This window comes from Lotus japonicus, chromosome 3 (assembly GCF_012489685.1).
Source record: "Lotus japonicus ecotype B-129 chromosome 3, LjGifu_v1.2".
Classification (NCBI taxonomy): Eukaryota; Viridiplantae; Streptophyta; class Magnoliopsida; order Fabales; family Fabaceae; genus Lotus; species Lotus japonicus.
The window spans coordinates 15,302,741-15,318,099 of NC_080043.1; the positions used below are offsets into that span (position 1 = coordinate 15,302,741).

General features: G+C 37.0%; 3 protein-coding genes across 3 annotated transcripts; 1 reads left to right on the top strand and 2 right to left on the bottom strand.

Annotated features, from left to right (window-relative positions):
• Positions 1 to 238: 238 nt before the first annotated feature.
• LOC130743665 (putative F-box protein At1g67390) lies at positions 239 to 1,632 on the bottom strand. Its single transcript, XM_057595898.1, has 3 exons — positions 1,441 to 1,632; positions 799 to 990; positions 239 to 616 (listed from the first exon to the last, which is right to left on the bottom strand). The coding sequence occupies exons 1-3, from the start codon at positions 1,630 to 1,632 to the stop codon at positions 239 to 241; spliced, it is 762 nt and encodes a 253-aa protein (XP_057451881.1).
• A 2,113-nt stretch (positions 1,633 to 3,745) lies between these two features.
• On the top strand, positions 3,746 to 7,390 carry LOC130748974 (S-adenosyl-L-methionine-dependent uroporphyrinogen III methyltransferase, chloroplastic). The gene is made up of 5 exons (XM_057602228.1): positions 3,746 to 4,345; positions 4,590 to 4,667; positions 4,930 to 4,999; positions 5,638 to 5,915; positions 6,670 to 7,390. Exons 1-5 carry the CDS (start codon positions 3,818 to 3,820, stop codon positions 6,811 to 6,813), a joined length of 1,098 nt encoding a protein of 365 aa, XP_057458211.1. The 5' UTR covers positions 3,746 to 3,817; the 3' UTR covers positions 6,814 to 7,390.
• Positions 7,391 to 10,941: 3,551 nt separating this feature from the next.
• Positions 10,942 to 14,458, bottom strand: LOC130748973 (O-fucosyltransferase 20). Its single transcript, XM_057602227.1, has 6 exons — positions 13,513 to 14,458; positions 13,132 to 13,297; positions 12,867 to 12,956; positions 12,248 to 12,531; positions 11,716 to 11,974; positions 10,942 to 11,532 (listed from the first exon to the last, which is right to left on the bottom strand). Exons 1-6 carry the CDS (start codon positions 14,160 to 14,162, stop codon positions 11,299 to 11,301), a joined length of 1,683 nt encoding a protein of 560 aa, XP_057458210.1. The 5' UTR covers positions 14,163 to 14,458; the 3' UTR covers positions 10,942 to 11,298.
• Between the last annotated feature and the right edge of the window lie 901 nt (positions 14,459 to 15,359).

Sequence of the window (15,359 nt, forward strand, 5' to 3'; positions counted from 1 at the left end):
TAAGAATGAGTGATACAATGGATCGGATATACTATCAAATGGAAATTAAAGAAAACAAAAGAGTGTATTACCTAGTGGAAATGATAGTGGGGGGGCATTTTATGTAGTCTGGGGGCAATATTACACTAGTATCCTAATATTCTATCATACTATTAGCCTATTTTTTGGAATTCAGGTGGGGTCATTTGCCCCCATCACCCTTAACCTGCATCCGTCCCTGGGTAGCACCCTTACATTACTAAGGGTCATGGTTTTCAAAAAACTTGGGAGGATTGTCTGAAGGTGAAGTCATAAGATTATAGTTCTTCAACTCAAGTTCCTCAAAATTTGAGAAAGCATCAAAATCTAAATAAATAGACCATGGAATAAAACTCTTTAAAGGAAATAATTTCTGGAGATAATCCACACGACCAAGTTCCATCTCCATTGAAATCTTTCTCACCCCTTTCTCCAAAAGCTTCCTCATCCACCCCTCTACATTCCTACTCACACATATCTCTGGAAAATGGTGAATCCTACAACTTTTCAAGCCAGCAAAATGAGCATCCACGACTGAGTTGATAAACTTGGTCGCTTCAGCAATTGCAACCACAGCTTCTTCCTCTTGCATAACTTCCTGTAAAGAACCAAACTTGGTCGCTTCAGCAATTGCAACCACAGCTTATATTATGAAGTGAAGGTGCACTAATTATTTTATTTTATATCTTGCACCTCATCTAAGAAAAAAACACTTCTGCGGTTCAAATGTGGATGATTTACAGACTCATCTATCCTATACTAAAATTCAACTTCTTTCACCAAATATATTGAGTAGTCGAACTCCATTTCTCTCTGATCGAGGCTGAGATGGGAAGGCGGCTTCCACATTGTTTTCCATTGCTGAGAAAGGACACTTGTCCTCACACATTCGGTGATCGGCAGAAGAGAAATGATAGTAACTCGAAGAGGATCAGGAAGACCACTGATGAAATCTACTCCTTCCATAACACTCTGTATGCAAAGACCATTAGCTTCACATGAAATAATTAGTGGATTTAAAAGTTTTATTGATTGTGCACATTGAGAAATATAATACATTTCTTATAGAATGATATATATTATATTTAATCTAATTAATGATTATCTTAGTATTTAAAATTATTGTATATTGAATTAGTAAAGCATTTATAATTGAGGAAAATCACAGAAACACAACAAGGGGGTTGAATTTTGTATATGCAGTTTGATTGCGATTGACTAGATTCTTCTAGATGTTGTAATGACATCTTCAATTGAGCATTTCGTACAAAGACGTGTTGTGTAGACAATAATTTAAAGTACTAGGCAGCATACAATACACACAAGTCATTTATCCTGGTTCACCCAATATAGGGGGTGCTACATCCAATGCTTAGCAATCCCCAAGATTTCTACTATCATGTATAAAGGATTTTTTCTTACAAGTTTTCTTTTTCTCATGTCTCTCCAAGCATAAACATATTCTTTGTCCCATGCCTCTTTAGGCATAAACGAGTATTTTTGTACATGCCTCTCCAGGCATAAACAAGTATTCTTGCACATGCCTCTCCATGCATAACGAGTATTCTTATACATGTCTCTCCTGGTATAAACTAAGTATTCTTTCCCATGCATCTCCAGGAAGTACAAGTATTCTTTTTCCAAGCCTTTCCAGGCATTTTGATATACGAATTTTACATTTAAGGTGTTGTTCATACAAACTTCAGAGTTGTATACAAGTGCATCCTAAGAACAATTCATCTCTTGTTGTATAGGATAGAGTTGATAAGATTTAAGTGCTCTCAATCCTTTGCAGTGGTCACTAATAAATGTATTCTTCACCAACACAACCTTCATTATAAGTATGTATGAACAACACTCTCACAGGTAATCAATGATAAAAATAGAAGTGACACAAGAAAGGGAGTTTGAATTGTGTCTTAAAGAAAACGATTTCAAAACCCAAACTTTTCAAGCATAAGCTTTTTGTTGCTCATTGTGGGTGTTTTTTATGGTCCACGTTTCCAAAAAAATTGGCACATCACCATCAACGGTTAAAAATTAGAAGATAAGTTCATGGTTGGACTAAATCTCCTTAATTAAAATACTAGGAAGATCAAAATTGCCAAAATATAATATGGGGACTAATATCACCCAATCATGATACTAAGGAGATCAAAACTGTAATTAAACCATGAGTATAAGGGATGTAGATTCCGAAAATGGGGAAGGGCCTGCTATTCTAGATTCCATTGCTCTTTATCCATGGTGGTGGTGGTGATGGTGATGGTCTTAATCCTGGTGGTGATGTTCATGAGGAAGAAGAAGAAGAAATGAAAAAGGACCACCGGTGAGGCCATGGAAGTGAAGAGAAGAAGTTACCAAATAGACCTTGTGACAACGGGTAGTCCCATAAAAGAACCACTTTATTCCTTGCCCAAACTAATGGAATTCGTATTTGTTAAGGGGTGCACAAACCTAATCTAATTCACGTACTTATCATGGCGGCTTTTGTACCCTAGTAGTATAGTTTTTTTTAGAAATTACAGCTTTGGGGTACTTTTTTATTTATTTACCAATCTAGTATAAATCGCCATTGTCAGTGGCGATTCTATTTATTTTTTTAAAGAATCGCCAACAGTATTGGCGTTTTCATTTTTTCTTTCGTTTTTTATATAAATCGCCAACCATGTTGGCGTTTTCTTATTTTTTATTTTTTTATTTTTGTTTTTTCTGACAATCGCCAACATAGTTGGCGTTTATTACCTTTTTTTATTTTTTTTAAATCGCCCACACATTTTTTTAATTTTTTTTAAATTAGTAATTGAAATAATATTTAATCAATTGATGCTCACACACAATTTTATGTTATTACTCACTTTTGCAGCACTTTGATAATAAATTATTTGGTCTACCGGCAAGTTCTCGCACTAAGCTGAGGATTTGGCATGCAATTGGGACCTGAGTAAGATGGGCAATACTCTTCATCTCCAACTAAACTATGTAATGCATATGTTTATCTTTAAATATCAGTTCAAATATTTATGATTAAAGTGCTGCAAAAGTGAGTAATGACACAAAATTGTGTGTGAATATCAATTGATTAAATACCATTTTAATTACTAATTTAAAAAAATTAAAAAAATGTGGGTGATTTAAAAAAAACAAAAAGGTAAAAAAGCCAACATAATTGGTGATTGTCAGAAAAAACAAAAATAAAAAATAAGAAAATGCCAACATGGTTGGCAATTTATATAAAAAACGAAAAAAAAATGAAAACGCCAATGCTATTGGCGATTCTTTAAAAAAATAAATAGAATCGCCACTGACAGTGGCGATTTATACTAGATTGGTAAATAAAAGAAAAAGTACCTCAAAGCTGTAATTTCCAAAAAAAAAATATACTACTAGGGTACAAAAGCCCATCATGGCACGAGTCCATTAAATTGCACCTCATTAGATTTCTTCAGGTCCATTAGCGAACTTGAGTTTAAAAACCAATCCGATCAATATTGTAGGTCGAATGAAACACAAGCATAATTGTCTCAACTCTCAACCCTTCTCAAGAACACTCTATATGGAGTACAAACTACAAAGTAAGAACAACACAACAAAAGTCAAAAGTAGAAAAGCAAGTTAAAAGGGAAAGCATAAGCATAAGCACTTACGTCCTTCCCCAAAGCCCAAAGGCAAATCCAACACTAACACTAGTGTCTCCTCAATCTCCCCAAAGTCCAATTCAAACACTTCCTTTGTCTCTCTTATATTAATCACTTCATTGCTGTTCTTCCTCTCTGTCTTTGCCACTCTCTACCCTCTCATGGCTCTTCACAAGCTTGCATCTTTCCCCTCTCTACACACACCCTTTATCACAAACCGCCACTATCTGCACCGCCACCACCGCATTTCCTCTCTCAACTGCACTTTCTCCGCTTCACCCTTCACAGAAAAGCACTCCACAGAGCGCTACCAAAGGGACCAATGGGTGTACCAGAATCCCCAGAGGGAAACGATGTCATGCCCTCTTCCTTCTGATTCTGGAGCTTTCAGAGAGGATGACATAGCTTTGCAGCTTCCGGAGCTGAAGAAGCTGCTTCAGGTGCTGAGGGAGAAGAGGGAGAGTGAAGGGAATTGCAGTGGAGGGAATTGTGAGCCTGGAGATGTGTTCTTGGTTGGAACAGGGCCTGGAGATCCTGAGCTTTTGACTCTGAAGGCTGTGAGGGTGATGGAGAGTGCTGATCTGTTGTTGTATGATAGGTTGGTGTCTAATGATGTGTTGGATTTGGTTAGTCCCAATGCTAAGCTTCTCTATGTGGGGAAAACTGCTGGGTACCATAGCAGAACCCAGGTAAAGATGCTTGCTATTTTTCTAGCTTTTTCCATGTGGGTTTTGTTTGGAATTTCTTATGGGTTGTTGGTTAAGTCAAAATTTTGTGTTTACATGTTGACACTGAACCCTTTTGATAGGGATTTGATTATGTGACCTTTATTTTGTTGGCATAGAGTTGTTTTGATTTTGATCACTTGATGCTGGTGATGAAAGGGATTTCTCTTTTTGACATTTTGTTTTTGGATTGGTTAACTTGTGGCAGGAGGAAATACATGAGCTTCTTCTGAGTTTTGCAGAAGCTGGGGCAACTGTTGTGAGGCTTAAAGGGGGTGACCCATTGGTGAGTTTTCATTTGGGATTGTCTAATGTTGAATATTGTTGAAGCAATTTAGTGCGTATTTGTATTTACGTTCAAGTTGACCGGAAACACATCCACTCCAATGACACGAGAGATATGGATTGGCCAAAGCAGATTCAATCTGCCTTGGAATGTGCGATGACAGAAATACAAATACACCCTTAGATGAGCCAAATAGCTTGTCATGGCTTCTATGATGAATATAAGTATATGTCTTGTAATGCTTATTGTTGGGTATTTGTAGGTCTTTGGGAGGGGTGGGGAGGAAATGGATTTTTTGCAACAGAAAGGTATCCAAGTGAAAGTTATTCCAGGTATGCTGCTGATGTCTTTATCCTTATCATGCTGAAACTGATAATAATGAACTTGGATCCTCATTAATGTCAATTGGCACCAATGCTTCTTGCTTTGCTTTGTGTGTGTGTAGTTAATAGAGACAAAAAGGAAAAAAGAAAAATGGTAATCACAGGCATGTCTTAAAGTTAGTATATCAGTTTTCCTATGCATTTTCAATTTGTATAATCGTCTCTTTAGAAGCCATTTATCACAAGTCTGTGGTTAATCCATTGCAAAGTAAAGATTTTCATTGTTAAATTGGCACAGATATTGGTCCTAAGCACCATGTACTGCATTGCTTTTGGGAGAGAGAGAAAAAAAAGTGGTCTATTTTGTCACATTATGAACAATAGAAGCAGGTGCTTGTACACTAAAATGGACTTGGATCTTTGAAAATAATATCATTCATAAAGCAGATACTATAGTTATTGTAAATGAATACCAAATGGAAGTATAAAACAGGACTCTTTTTGTGGTCACACATGCATTCTGTTTTTGGTTGTTTTAGATTTAGTTGATTACGAGAGACATCTTTGTATGTAATGGTTTCTGGAAAAAAAAAAAAGATGAAATGGTGGTGATACTATTGTAATTGACCAATTCTCTTTGCTTGCAGGTATAACTGCAGCATCTGGAATAGCAGCAGAGTTGGGGATTCCATTAACTCACCGTGGCATTGCAAATAGTGTTAGATTCCTTACGGGTCATTCAAGGAAAGGAGGATCTGATCCTCTGTTTGTATCAGAAAATGCTGCTGATCCTGATTCTACTTTGGTGGTTTATATGGGCTTGTCAACCTTCCCTGCACTTGCAGAGAAATTAATGCATCATGGTTTATGCCCTCAGACCCCAGCCGCAGCCATTGAGCGAGGCACCACACTTCACCAACGCACAGTAAGCTGGATCATATCTTCCTTTCCACAACATAATTGTTCTCTTCCTAGTTCCTAATAATTTGTCTCTTATCCATAATCACACACATTCAAATTGACATTTGACATTAAAAGTTAAGGAGGCTTTGTTTATTGTGGAAATGACCATTTTTATTTGAACCCTAAAAAGTAACTATTTAATTTGCAAATAAACAATGCTATCCTAAAAATTAGACTAGTTATGAGCTACTGATCTTCAATTTTACATTTATTTAATGAAATAAATGACATCGTCTATGAAATGAGCTATCCATTGAATACAAAACAATCCTACAGTTACTACTTACTAATAAGTGGGTTAGAAAATGTGAAAATCAGCTATCACTGAATAATTTGTCCCAGTTTTCTTATACTGTTAGAAGTTCATTCACTAAATTATGCAGACAGCCAAACCCTGCAGCACAAGTGGCTTGGGCTATCCAATGCTTCTAACATGTTGTGGGTTCAAACCTGGCACTCACCCTCACCACCTCAACAACCAAAACTAAATTATGCAGACAGAGAACATATTTCATTTTCTTTAAATCACCTATCCCTGCCCCCCAAAACAAAAGTTTTTCATGATGCTTGACAGAATATGAAACATATATTTTGTGCTTCCGAATGGTAGTTGACAACTTGACATTAGAAACTGATCAATAAATAAGATTTTATAAATAACATCATTTGAGGATGCTAGGTCCAATAATTAACTGTACACATTATCTTAAATGCAGGTGTTTGCAGAACTAAAGGACCTTCCTGAGAAAATTGCATCTGCTGCACTTGTGTCACCAACTCTGATTATAATAGGAAAAGTTGTCGAATTATCACCATTCTGGCCAATTTCTACAAAAGAATCATGTTTAATGCAAGCATAGTAGAGTTATTATGCAGCTTCTTAAGATGATGGATTACCTCTGCATATAAAAGGGAGCAAGGTAATTTGATGTTTGTGGAAATGGATAACTCATGCCCTTAATAACGGGTGTCTATTGAAGTGGTTGAGCACGGCCAGAGGCGTTCCAAACAAGTTCTACTGCAAGTTTTGATTCGGCATGCTCCTGATGGGGAATAAAACAAGGTAATGCACAGATGTTACTCATTCTTTACAGAAACAAAATAACAAGCAGGTTTCTGAGGACACAGATAACTGGATTGGATTATTTATCCCATGGTCACTGGGTGAAAAGTTTTGCCATAAGCTATTTAGCATCATCCTTTAATGGAGAAGCATGGAGAGAAATGTCAAGATGTGATTGCATTTGTTCACTTTGTCTATGCTGTTCTTAAGGCCATTCATGTTCTGTGCTCTTGTCACTTTAGCAAATAGCCTTCATAATATAAACTTCTCAGTTCTCGTTTACACGTGAGTTAGTGTTATACTGTCAGAGACAGAGTAGTTATGTAGTTCAGAAACCTGAATCAGATATCTAATGGTTTTTTTAGTCCTTTTCATTTTCTTGAACCACCTGGTAGGCGTACAAAAAAAAATGAAGTCCACCAGAAAGGAAAATAGCCTTGTCTGTTATTCTTTGAATTATATATTGTGTTGGGTTGTGAATTTAAAATTCATTGATAGCATAATGCATGGAGAATCTACATGACACAATAATAGGCTAAGTGGAGGAGGAATTTTCATCACTGTTAATATGACACTATGCAATCTAAAAGTGTTATCTTCTCCTTTCTGTTAGGCCCCTTTTATTCTATTAATTGGGCTTTCATGCGACAGCCCAACTGTTTCGTTGTTTAGTTGTGCTGCTGTTTTTTCTTCTTCTTTTGAGCATGAGAGCCCACTGGTAACGGGTTTATTCACATCCATGCTTTGTACGTATTTGTTTGCTTTGTCCTATGAATCTCTGCTTCACGTTAGCCTCGAAGGATTAGTCTCATGGTTATCGGCTGTGGGGATACCTTGGGAAATCAAAAATAGAATTTATTTTCTCTTTATTGACGTATGTGGTCCCCATGATTGTTGCCAACCGGGTAAGATGGTATGCAACCCTTAATGAGTTTGTAGGTAGAAGGGTATGTCCCTTACGTTGGCCGGGTGGGAGAGAACACAACCCTTTAAATCTATAGCTCAACAACGACATCATTTGCTGGCCCATCCTAGTCATAATATTCCACAAGCCGACCTCCTTTACTATATTAGAAATTCTCAACTCGCCAAGATCCAACCTCGGGAGAATCTCCTTCACTTGTTTGAAAGCTATCACGAATTCTTTATCTAGCTTTTCAGCAGACTGCGAAGGTTAAAGACTTAAAGTCTTCATTATATTTCCACCCTCATGATGAAGCATCAGCCTGAGTCTTATTCAATTTATTCTTCACCATAAGTTAAGCCTCTTTCAATGAGAAAACCTTATGTTTTTTTCATTTCTATTCACCGCAGTGAGCTGAACAATAAACTCTTTAATCCATAGGGTGTCCACATTCGAGTCTACCACTGCTTCGTCCCTCTTTATCTTCGTCGGGACCAGCTCCATGAGCATCTCATCCTTCTCAATGTTCACATGGGTCTTCATTTCTTCTAACTGGGTATAAAGGGATGTTTTCTCTATCCTTAACGGTACTAACTCATCGTTTAGCCCTCTACATTGGCCCTTCAACTCGGTCGCCCATTTCTCCAACTTCTCTCTACCCTTCCCATACGCCCTGAAAGTGAGCTCCATGTCGGCTTCATGGTAAGCCCTATTTCTATCACCCTTAGCCCTTGAGCCATTCCATAGCAATCAATGATTCCATTCCCAACATATGGATGAGTCTCTTGCCCCCCAACCTAAGGATGGGGGTGACATAGCAGTCTAAGTTTGGCATGCCATCTCAGGACGACCTTGCCTTTTTATTCTTACAAACAAAGTGTTCGTCCCCATCAATAGTGGAGCTTTACCCCCGCATTACCAACGGAGGCCATTTTAGCTAGGGATGAAAAGTGGGTCAACCCACTTTTAACCCGCGTTAAGTGGGGTGAGGTTGGTTGAGTCGTGGATCAAGATCTTCTCATGCATAAATTTTTTCATCTTTTCTCATGCAATTTTGTGTATATCTTTCACTCTTCACACATATTAAATAGGTTGGAACTCATTGAATATTTATGAAAAGAAAGATAGATACAACGATTTAATTGACAATGTCATGTTACATGTGAATTGAGATGATCTTAATCCGTTGAGCTGCCAACTTGTGTCTTTTTCTTCTCTTTCTTCTTCGCTTTTCACATTTTTTCTAAGACCTATTTTTCATTTCTAGAGTTCAAAATTACTCTTTGAGATATTTTTGATTTCAGAGTTACTAATTATAATTTCTTTTATTTATAAGTGTGGAAAATGGGGTGCCATCATAACTCTAGCAAGTGCCAAATCTAGATAATAGCTATTTACATGTTGAGGAGTACTACCAACACTCACTCTAACACTTCCTTTTCAGCATTATCCATTGTAGGGGTTAAATTTGATGTGCGTTATACTAAATTAGTAGTGGGACTCACATGTTCAGTGGATCACAGTTAAAAGAAGTTAGAGAGTTGGAATTTTTTTAAGAGAGAGTGTTAATAGTATTTTTGTTTACATGTTTGAACGGCAGTTGAAGATTTCTGATCAATTTGGGCCCCCATGACACCATGTCACACACTAGTTCGATGCTCATTTCCACAGGAAGACATGCACTAGGCTACAAGCTCAGTACTGATAGCTTCTATCATGGGGACCAGTTGGTTCTAATCAAGGAATCTGAGACTCTTTTGTCAGGGCTTTGAGTAAAGGTGCCAGCGTGGAGGACATGACCATTTACAATCAATGATAGATGATTTTGAACTTGATACTACCATTGTATTCTTATGTATTCTGATTGGTGAATAAGTGAATAGTGGTCTTCCTCTGTTTGTTGTAGACACTGTAAAAAGAGATCATTCAGAACCATTAAGGAAGGTCCCATTTATACCTGGCAGGTCCATGGCTTTCAAACTTTCCAGTTACAATTGATGCTGGTAGACAATGTTGACGAGAAAAATGACAAATCCAGTAGGTCCAAGTGTTTCTTTCAGTTGTTTAATAGCCATCAGCATCTGAGACCATTCTCATATATATCCTGGTTCATAGGAACATAGTTGCACATAGTATCCCAATCCTCCAGCCCCATAAATAAAATGTGTTGCCATTCTAATAAATAGTGTTCTGACCGAGTTCCGACTACATTGCCCATAGCTATTAAAGCCGGCCCAGGACGATTAGCCTGATTCCACGATCAAGTCACAAGTCAGACAAATCAAAACAAAGCTTCCATAGATAAGAGAGCAAAAATTAAAACATAATTAGCATTATCAACAATGATCAATTGTCTGAAACTATAAAATTGAGGGAAAATACAAAAAATGCATACTATTGAGAAATTTTTTCTTTTGAAAGCAACTGCCCCTTTTTAATGTACCTAATTCTGTCCCTGTATGAAAGGCTACTAGCCAGCTTCTGACAAGTGAGATCCAGTCAATGTTTGATGTAATTGGATGAGTTTCATATAAGAGGTTAGACAATGTTTTAATTATGTTCTGAGTATGTCAGTATGTCTTGAAATGAACATTAAACCTCAACCAGAATAATGTGACAACAAATATATGATGCCAAACTTACAATAATACAATGTTATGCTTTGGCAGTTGGAGTGCTCAAAGGTAAACTTCCTATACCTGATTCTAATGAAAGGAAACGTCTTAGCTTTATGGAAGCTACCATCAGAATACTTGTATTGTTCTTCTTTCCTGATAACTTTGAATACCTACCCAATCATGCATATTCTGTTTCTTCATAACTGCATGTTTGCATGTTTGGATACACAGTGAAAGACCACAATGAGTCCAAACTCCAAATCACGGTGGATAGAAACAACTTTTCTTAGTTTGTGGCTATAGACGGTGATTTTGGCATCACTGTGGTTTTCTACCATATATCTAACTATGCACTTACACTCCTATTGCTGAATTAAATGGTAGGAAGGGTAGTAGCATAAGGTTTTCTTCAAGATCAAATAACTCTGATTCTAAAAATGATATTCTGTACAAGTATCCACAAGTCTTCATAATGTGGTAAAAAGTATTACACAGAAAAAGAAAGGAAAAAAACATGTATCCTATACAATCTCTCTGTATAAAAAATCAAAAAATGATCTGCAGTTATGTATTATTTTGAATCTATCATTTGACTGATGGTGGAAATCAACATTTCCACAAACATATGTAAATGGTGCTCTCAACTGAACTCCCATTGTTGGCCTCAAAACCCACATTCTCTGCCAAAATAGCACCCAGTTCCTTGTTCAGTTGCCATGTAACCTTCTTCATGCTTGAAGCTTTGGTGTTAATTTGGGAATCAGAGTTGTGCATATGGCTCATTATTGCACATGCACTCAGGGACAGGATACTTGGTAACATCCCTTCCAGCCTTGCTAGTTCTGTGTTCTGGTTGCCCCAATGAGTCCTGGTGCAATTCCTTCATAATCCTGTTGAAATCTTTTTCAGAGAGGGAAGAATTGAGAAAATATGGGAGCATGTGTCTTTTGTTTGGAGTTATATACTTCTTGTGCCCCGCAAATGCCCGGTGACCCTGAAACGACATTAATAAGTTTCATAAATTAGAAATCGTCACATAAAGATTCAAGTGCATCAGAGTATTTCTTGCATTCAGGTAACTATCCCAAAAGTTTAAGCGGTTCAGTGAAGATACACGAAGGGTTTAATATTGTATTTCTAACAAGAATCACCAACAACTTACTTAACAAGCATATACCTGAATTGCATGGCCCATATTTCCCCCATGAGATGGCATGAAAACATCACTCTTCTCAGACACAATGAAATCTATGGCTGCCATTAGAGAAGCTTTCTTTGCAAATGGTTCTAGTTCTCCTGGCAAGGCAAGATCTTCCTTGTTGTAAAAATGAGGGAACTCTTGGATCAATGGAAGCAAGGCTTCTTTTCCACCCAATGGTTTCCCTCCAGCCCAATAAATTCTTGAATTTTGTGGAGCTCCTAGAGCTTTCAGGAGCCTATAAATGAACCCAAAACATCTATCAGGACATCAAGTTACGCTTCAGATTTTTTTAAAACCAATAAAAAACCTATTCAAACTAATGAGATATTGATGAATTTTTTTGACATTACTGAGATACTGGTGCATACATGATGAGATTTTGTGACATCTTACTGGGATATTGGTGCAGCTATGATCTTATTGGATATTATATATATGAGATACATTTCATAATCTCAGTAGAGATATAATTTCCCCTATACTACATTCTCCTATACAAACATTTTACCTGGTAACCTCTATAGCAGTCAAGGGACAAAGACCAGCCATCTTCCTTTCATGGTAAGTCATGTTTGATCTAGCAGTCAAGAGTTTTGGCTTTTGTATCCTCTCATTGTTTACAATCTCATCAAACTCAGGACTCAGACCAGGGAGGCAACCAGTCCTCACCCACACATCTTTTTCCATTCGCAGATGAAGAGCGAGGTAAGGTCCCTTGCTTTTCATTCTCTCTGCAATCTTGTTACCAAGCTCCTGAACTGGCTGGGCAAACCTTAATGCATTAAAAGCAACCTGAAAGATAACATGGGAACTTTCAGAATCTGCAATCTATTGTCATGTAAGTGTGTTTGTATCAGCTTTTGTCACAATTGATTGTGGTAAAATTGATTATAGTAAAAGTGAGTTGAAAGTGAAATCATTTTTGTTTGGATACATTCTCTAAAATGACGTGCAAGCATCAATATTTTCATCCAGAATTGATTTTACTATACCATAATTGATTTGGGGGTCGAAAAACCGATTGCACTCTAAATAAGTTTCTAAAGGCTGAGTTTTAGATATTTCCTTTTTTTTGCCCCCTTCCCCATAGGTAAGAAGCAGAGGAAGAATTAAAGGTTTCGCAATACCTTGCATCGAAGCTTCTGAAGATCAGAAGGAAGATCCTTTGCCAGCCTTGAATCTAAGCCACGTAAAAGCAAAACACCTTCTTTGTTGAGCTGCATAGTACAATCAGGATTATAGTTGGAAAATGGTCTTGTTCAACAACCACACACTACTTTTTTATCCAAAAAAGATAAAGCTATACACAGCAATAAATTGGTAGGGAAAATTAAATTTTGGTGTCACGGGAACAAAACGAAACAAAACCAAATAGCTCTTCTTAGTTCTTACTCTTCTAAGATATCTTCCTCGGATCCAACTGGGAGTGACATGAAGGGGAGGGCTTCCCTCCACTGGCCTTGTCATTAGATGTGTTGATGGCAGTGCTGAAACCACTCTCACATCATTAGCAAGAACTGTTCTGAAGTGCTCCAGATCAAATATATCAGCAAATTCACTGCAACCAAAGTAATGAAAACATTACAAATAAGGAGAAAAAAAAACACCATCAAAATCACACCAAACTCTCTTCAGATTAACATCAACAAATTGATTGTGCAAGTATAAGGTGAAAAATCAAATTTATGGGTATTAATCAATATTGATCATAGATTGTATTATTTGCTAAAAAAACTAATCATCATATAGATTGTGGGCAAAAATGAAATGTACCTTTCATCACCCCAGATGACGTTGACTTGCAAAATAGGAACAACCAGAGCAGCACCAAGAATCCTAGCAATGACAACAGCATCAACAATCTGATTCCTCTGCTGATTCATCCCACCAGAAACCACCACCACAAGGTACTTTCTCCTATCCTTGAGAATCCCTTGACTTGCTATTCCATAATCTCTGCTGAAACCCAAGCAGGGTTTGTACCCCAACCCATCTGGTTGCTTCCAAAACCCACTCTTCTCAACATCTTCTTCCAAACCCTGTGCACCGAGCTGAACCAGAGGCAGTTCCCAGCTACCCCTTCTCTCATTCTGCAAGAAAGCACCAAGCTCTGGCTTCAAATGGCCATTTGAGATTGAGATTTGCTGTTGGGTTGTTGTGGCACATGGGTATGGAGGAAATGGGGTGTTGGGGTTGTAGCCAAACTTGAACATGCCAAAGAAACCAACGAGAAAGAGAGTGGAAAACCAGAGTCTTGGGCTCCTGAAGATGGTGGCTGTGAAGATGAAGAACCAGGTGGTTCTTGAGGATTTCTTGGGGGATTCAAGCAGAGATTGTAAGGAAGATGGTGAAATGGAGTTGATGATCTGAGATGGAACTGATATGTAGCATAGCTTCTTGGCATTGTTCTTAGACTTTGCCATTGATGAGCTGCAAAATGTGACACAGAGAGACAGAGAGAGTGAAACTCTTGTTCTTCAGAAGAAGTTCAGAAGGGAGAGGATCCTTCTTTTTTCATTGTAAGACTAGTTCTTGTTGTTGTTGTTGTTGTTCTGTGTTTGTTTGTTTGTTGTTTATTGTGGAGAGGAGAGAGGAAGCTAGAGTGGTGGTATAGAGAACAGAGAGAAGAGGGTCGCGGGAATGTGTAAAAGAAAAAGATGGAAACTGAGGTTTGAAGTTTGTTTAGGCTGGTTTTTGGTTCTTGTGAACACTCTTAATTTAAAAGTGAGATGTGTTCTTTTATAGTAGGATAACTTTAGGGGATAATAGCATGTGTTTATTAGAAAAGAGAAAACACATTCAAACTATCACATAAGAGCATCTCAACGTAAGGTTTTTAATTTTTATTTTTGAGTTAAGAACTGAGTTCTTAACCACTGGAGGGGATGACGTGGAGATCTCAGTTCTTAAAAATAAGAACTAGGTTCTTACATAAAAAGTTTTACTTTTTGAGTTCTTAGCATAAAAAATTAATTTGTTTATCTCATGCATTTAATTTAAGTATTGAATTAGCATTTAACTTTAAATCAAAATTATATGAAAATAAAGAATATTAATATAATGGTATTGTAGGACCGGATGAATAGTGTTAAGAACTAAGAACTAAGAATTCATGGTTAGAGTAAAATCTGCAAAGAGTTGCTTAAGCACATGTAGCAGTACGAGACCACATGAATAATGTTAAAAACTAAGAACTAAGAACTAGCATAGAAGATGCTCTAAAACATCGATGATATGTTGGGAAGACCATATACTTACTTATGGTAGAAGTATGGATAAATCTCTCCAACCAACTAAGATTTTATATATTAGACATAAGGGAGTTTGAACTATCGACTTATGAGAATATGAGAATGTAAAAGTTGAACCTAAAACATGTGTTTTTTGTTTTTGTTTTATTGAGTTGTATCCACTACTGAACAATCACGAGACATATACTTTAAACTAGAATAAACTCATAATTAATTTTACCCACTTAATGATATATCTTGTTTTGATGAACTTTTTAAAATTAATCACTCACTGAGAATGAGAATAGTTTTTTTCTAGAATTAATTTGACCTTTAGAATTTAATATAAATGAATTTTCAAACATAAACTAAATAGAGAAAAAGGATGAT

Bases quoted from the DNA above. Each gene is read 5' to 3' on its own strand.
- LOC130743665 (XM_057595898.1), bottom strand. From the start codon at position 1,632: ATGCATGGGAAAGAATACTTAGTTTATACCAGGAGAGACATGTATAAG. The intron at 991-1,440 runs GTAAGAAAAAAT...CTTTGCATACAG, and splicing joins ACATGAGAAAAAGAAAACTT to AGTGTTATGGAAGGAGTAGA. The intron at 617-798 runs GTGAAAGAAGTT...GGTTCTTTACAG, and splicing joins TCGACTACTCAATATATTTG to GAAGTTATGCAAGAGGAAGA.
- LOC130748974 (XM_057602228.1), top strand. From the start codon at position 3,818: ATGGCTCTTCACAAGCTTGCATCTTTCCCCTCTCTACACACACCCTTT. The intron at 4,346-4,589 runs GTAAAGATGCTT...AACTTGTGGCAG, and splicing joins GGTACCATAGCAGAACCCAG to GAGGAAATACATGAGCTTCT. The intron at 5,000-5,637 runs GTATGCTGCTGA...CTTTGCTTGCAG, and splicing joins CCAAGTGAAAGTTATTCCAG to GTATAACTGCAGCATCTGGA.
- LOC130748973 (XM_057602227.1), bottom strand. From the start codon at position 14,162: ATGGCAAAGTCTAAGAACAATGCCAAGAAGCTATGCTACATATCAGTT. The intron at 13,298-13,512 runs GTACATTTCATT...CTTTGGTTGCAG, and splicing joins GTCATCTGGGGTGATGAAAG to TGAATTTGCTGATATATTTG. The intron at 11,975-12,247 runs GTAAAATGTTTG...GTTCATTTATAG, and splicing joins ACTGCTATAGAGGTTACCAG to GCTCCTGAAAGCTCTAGGAG.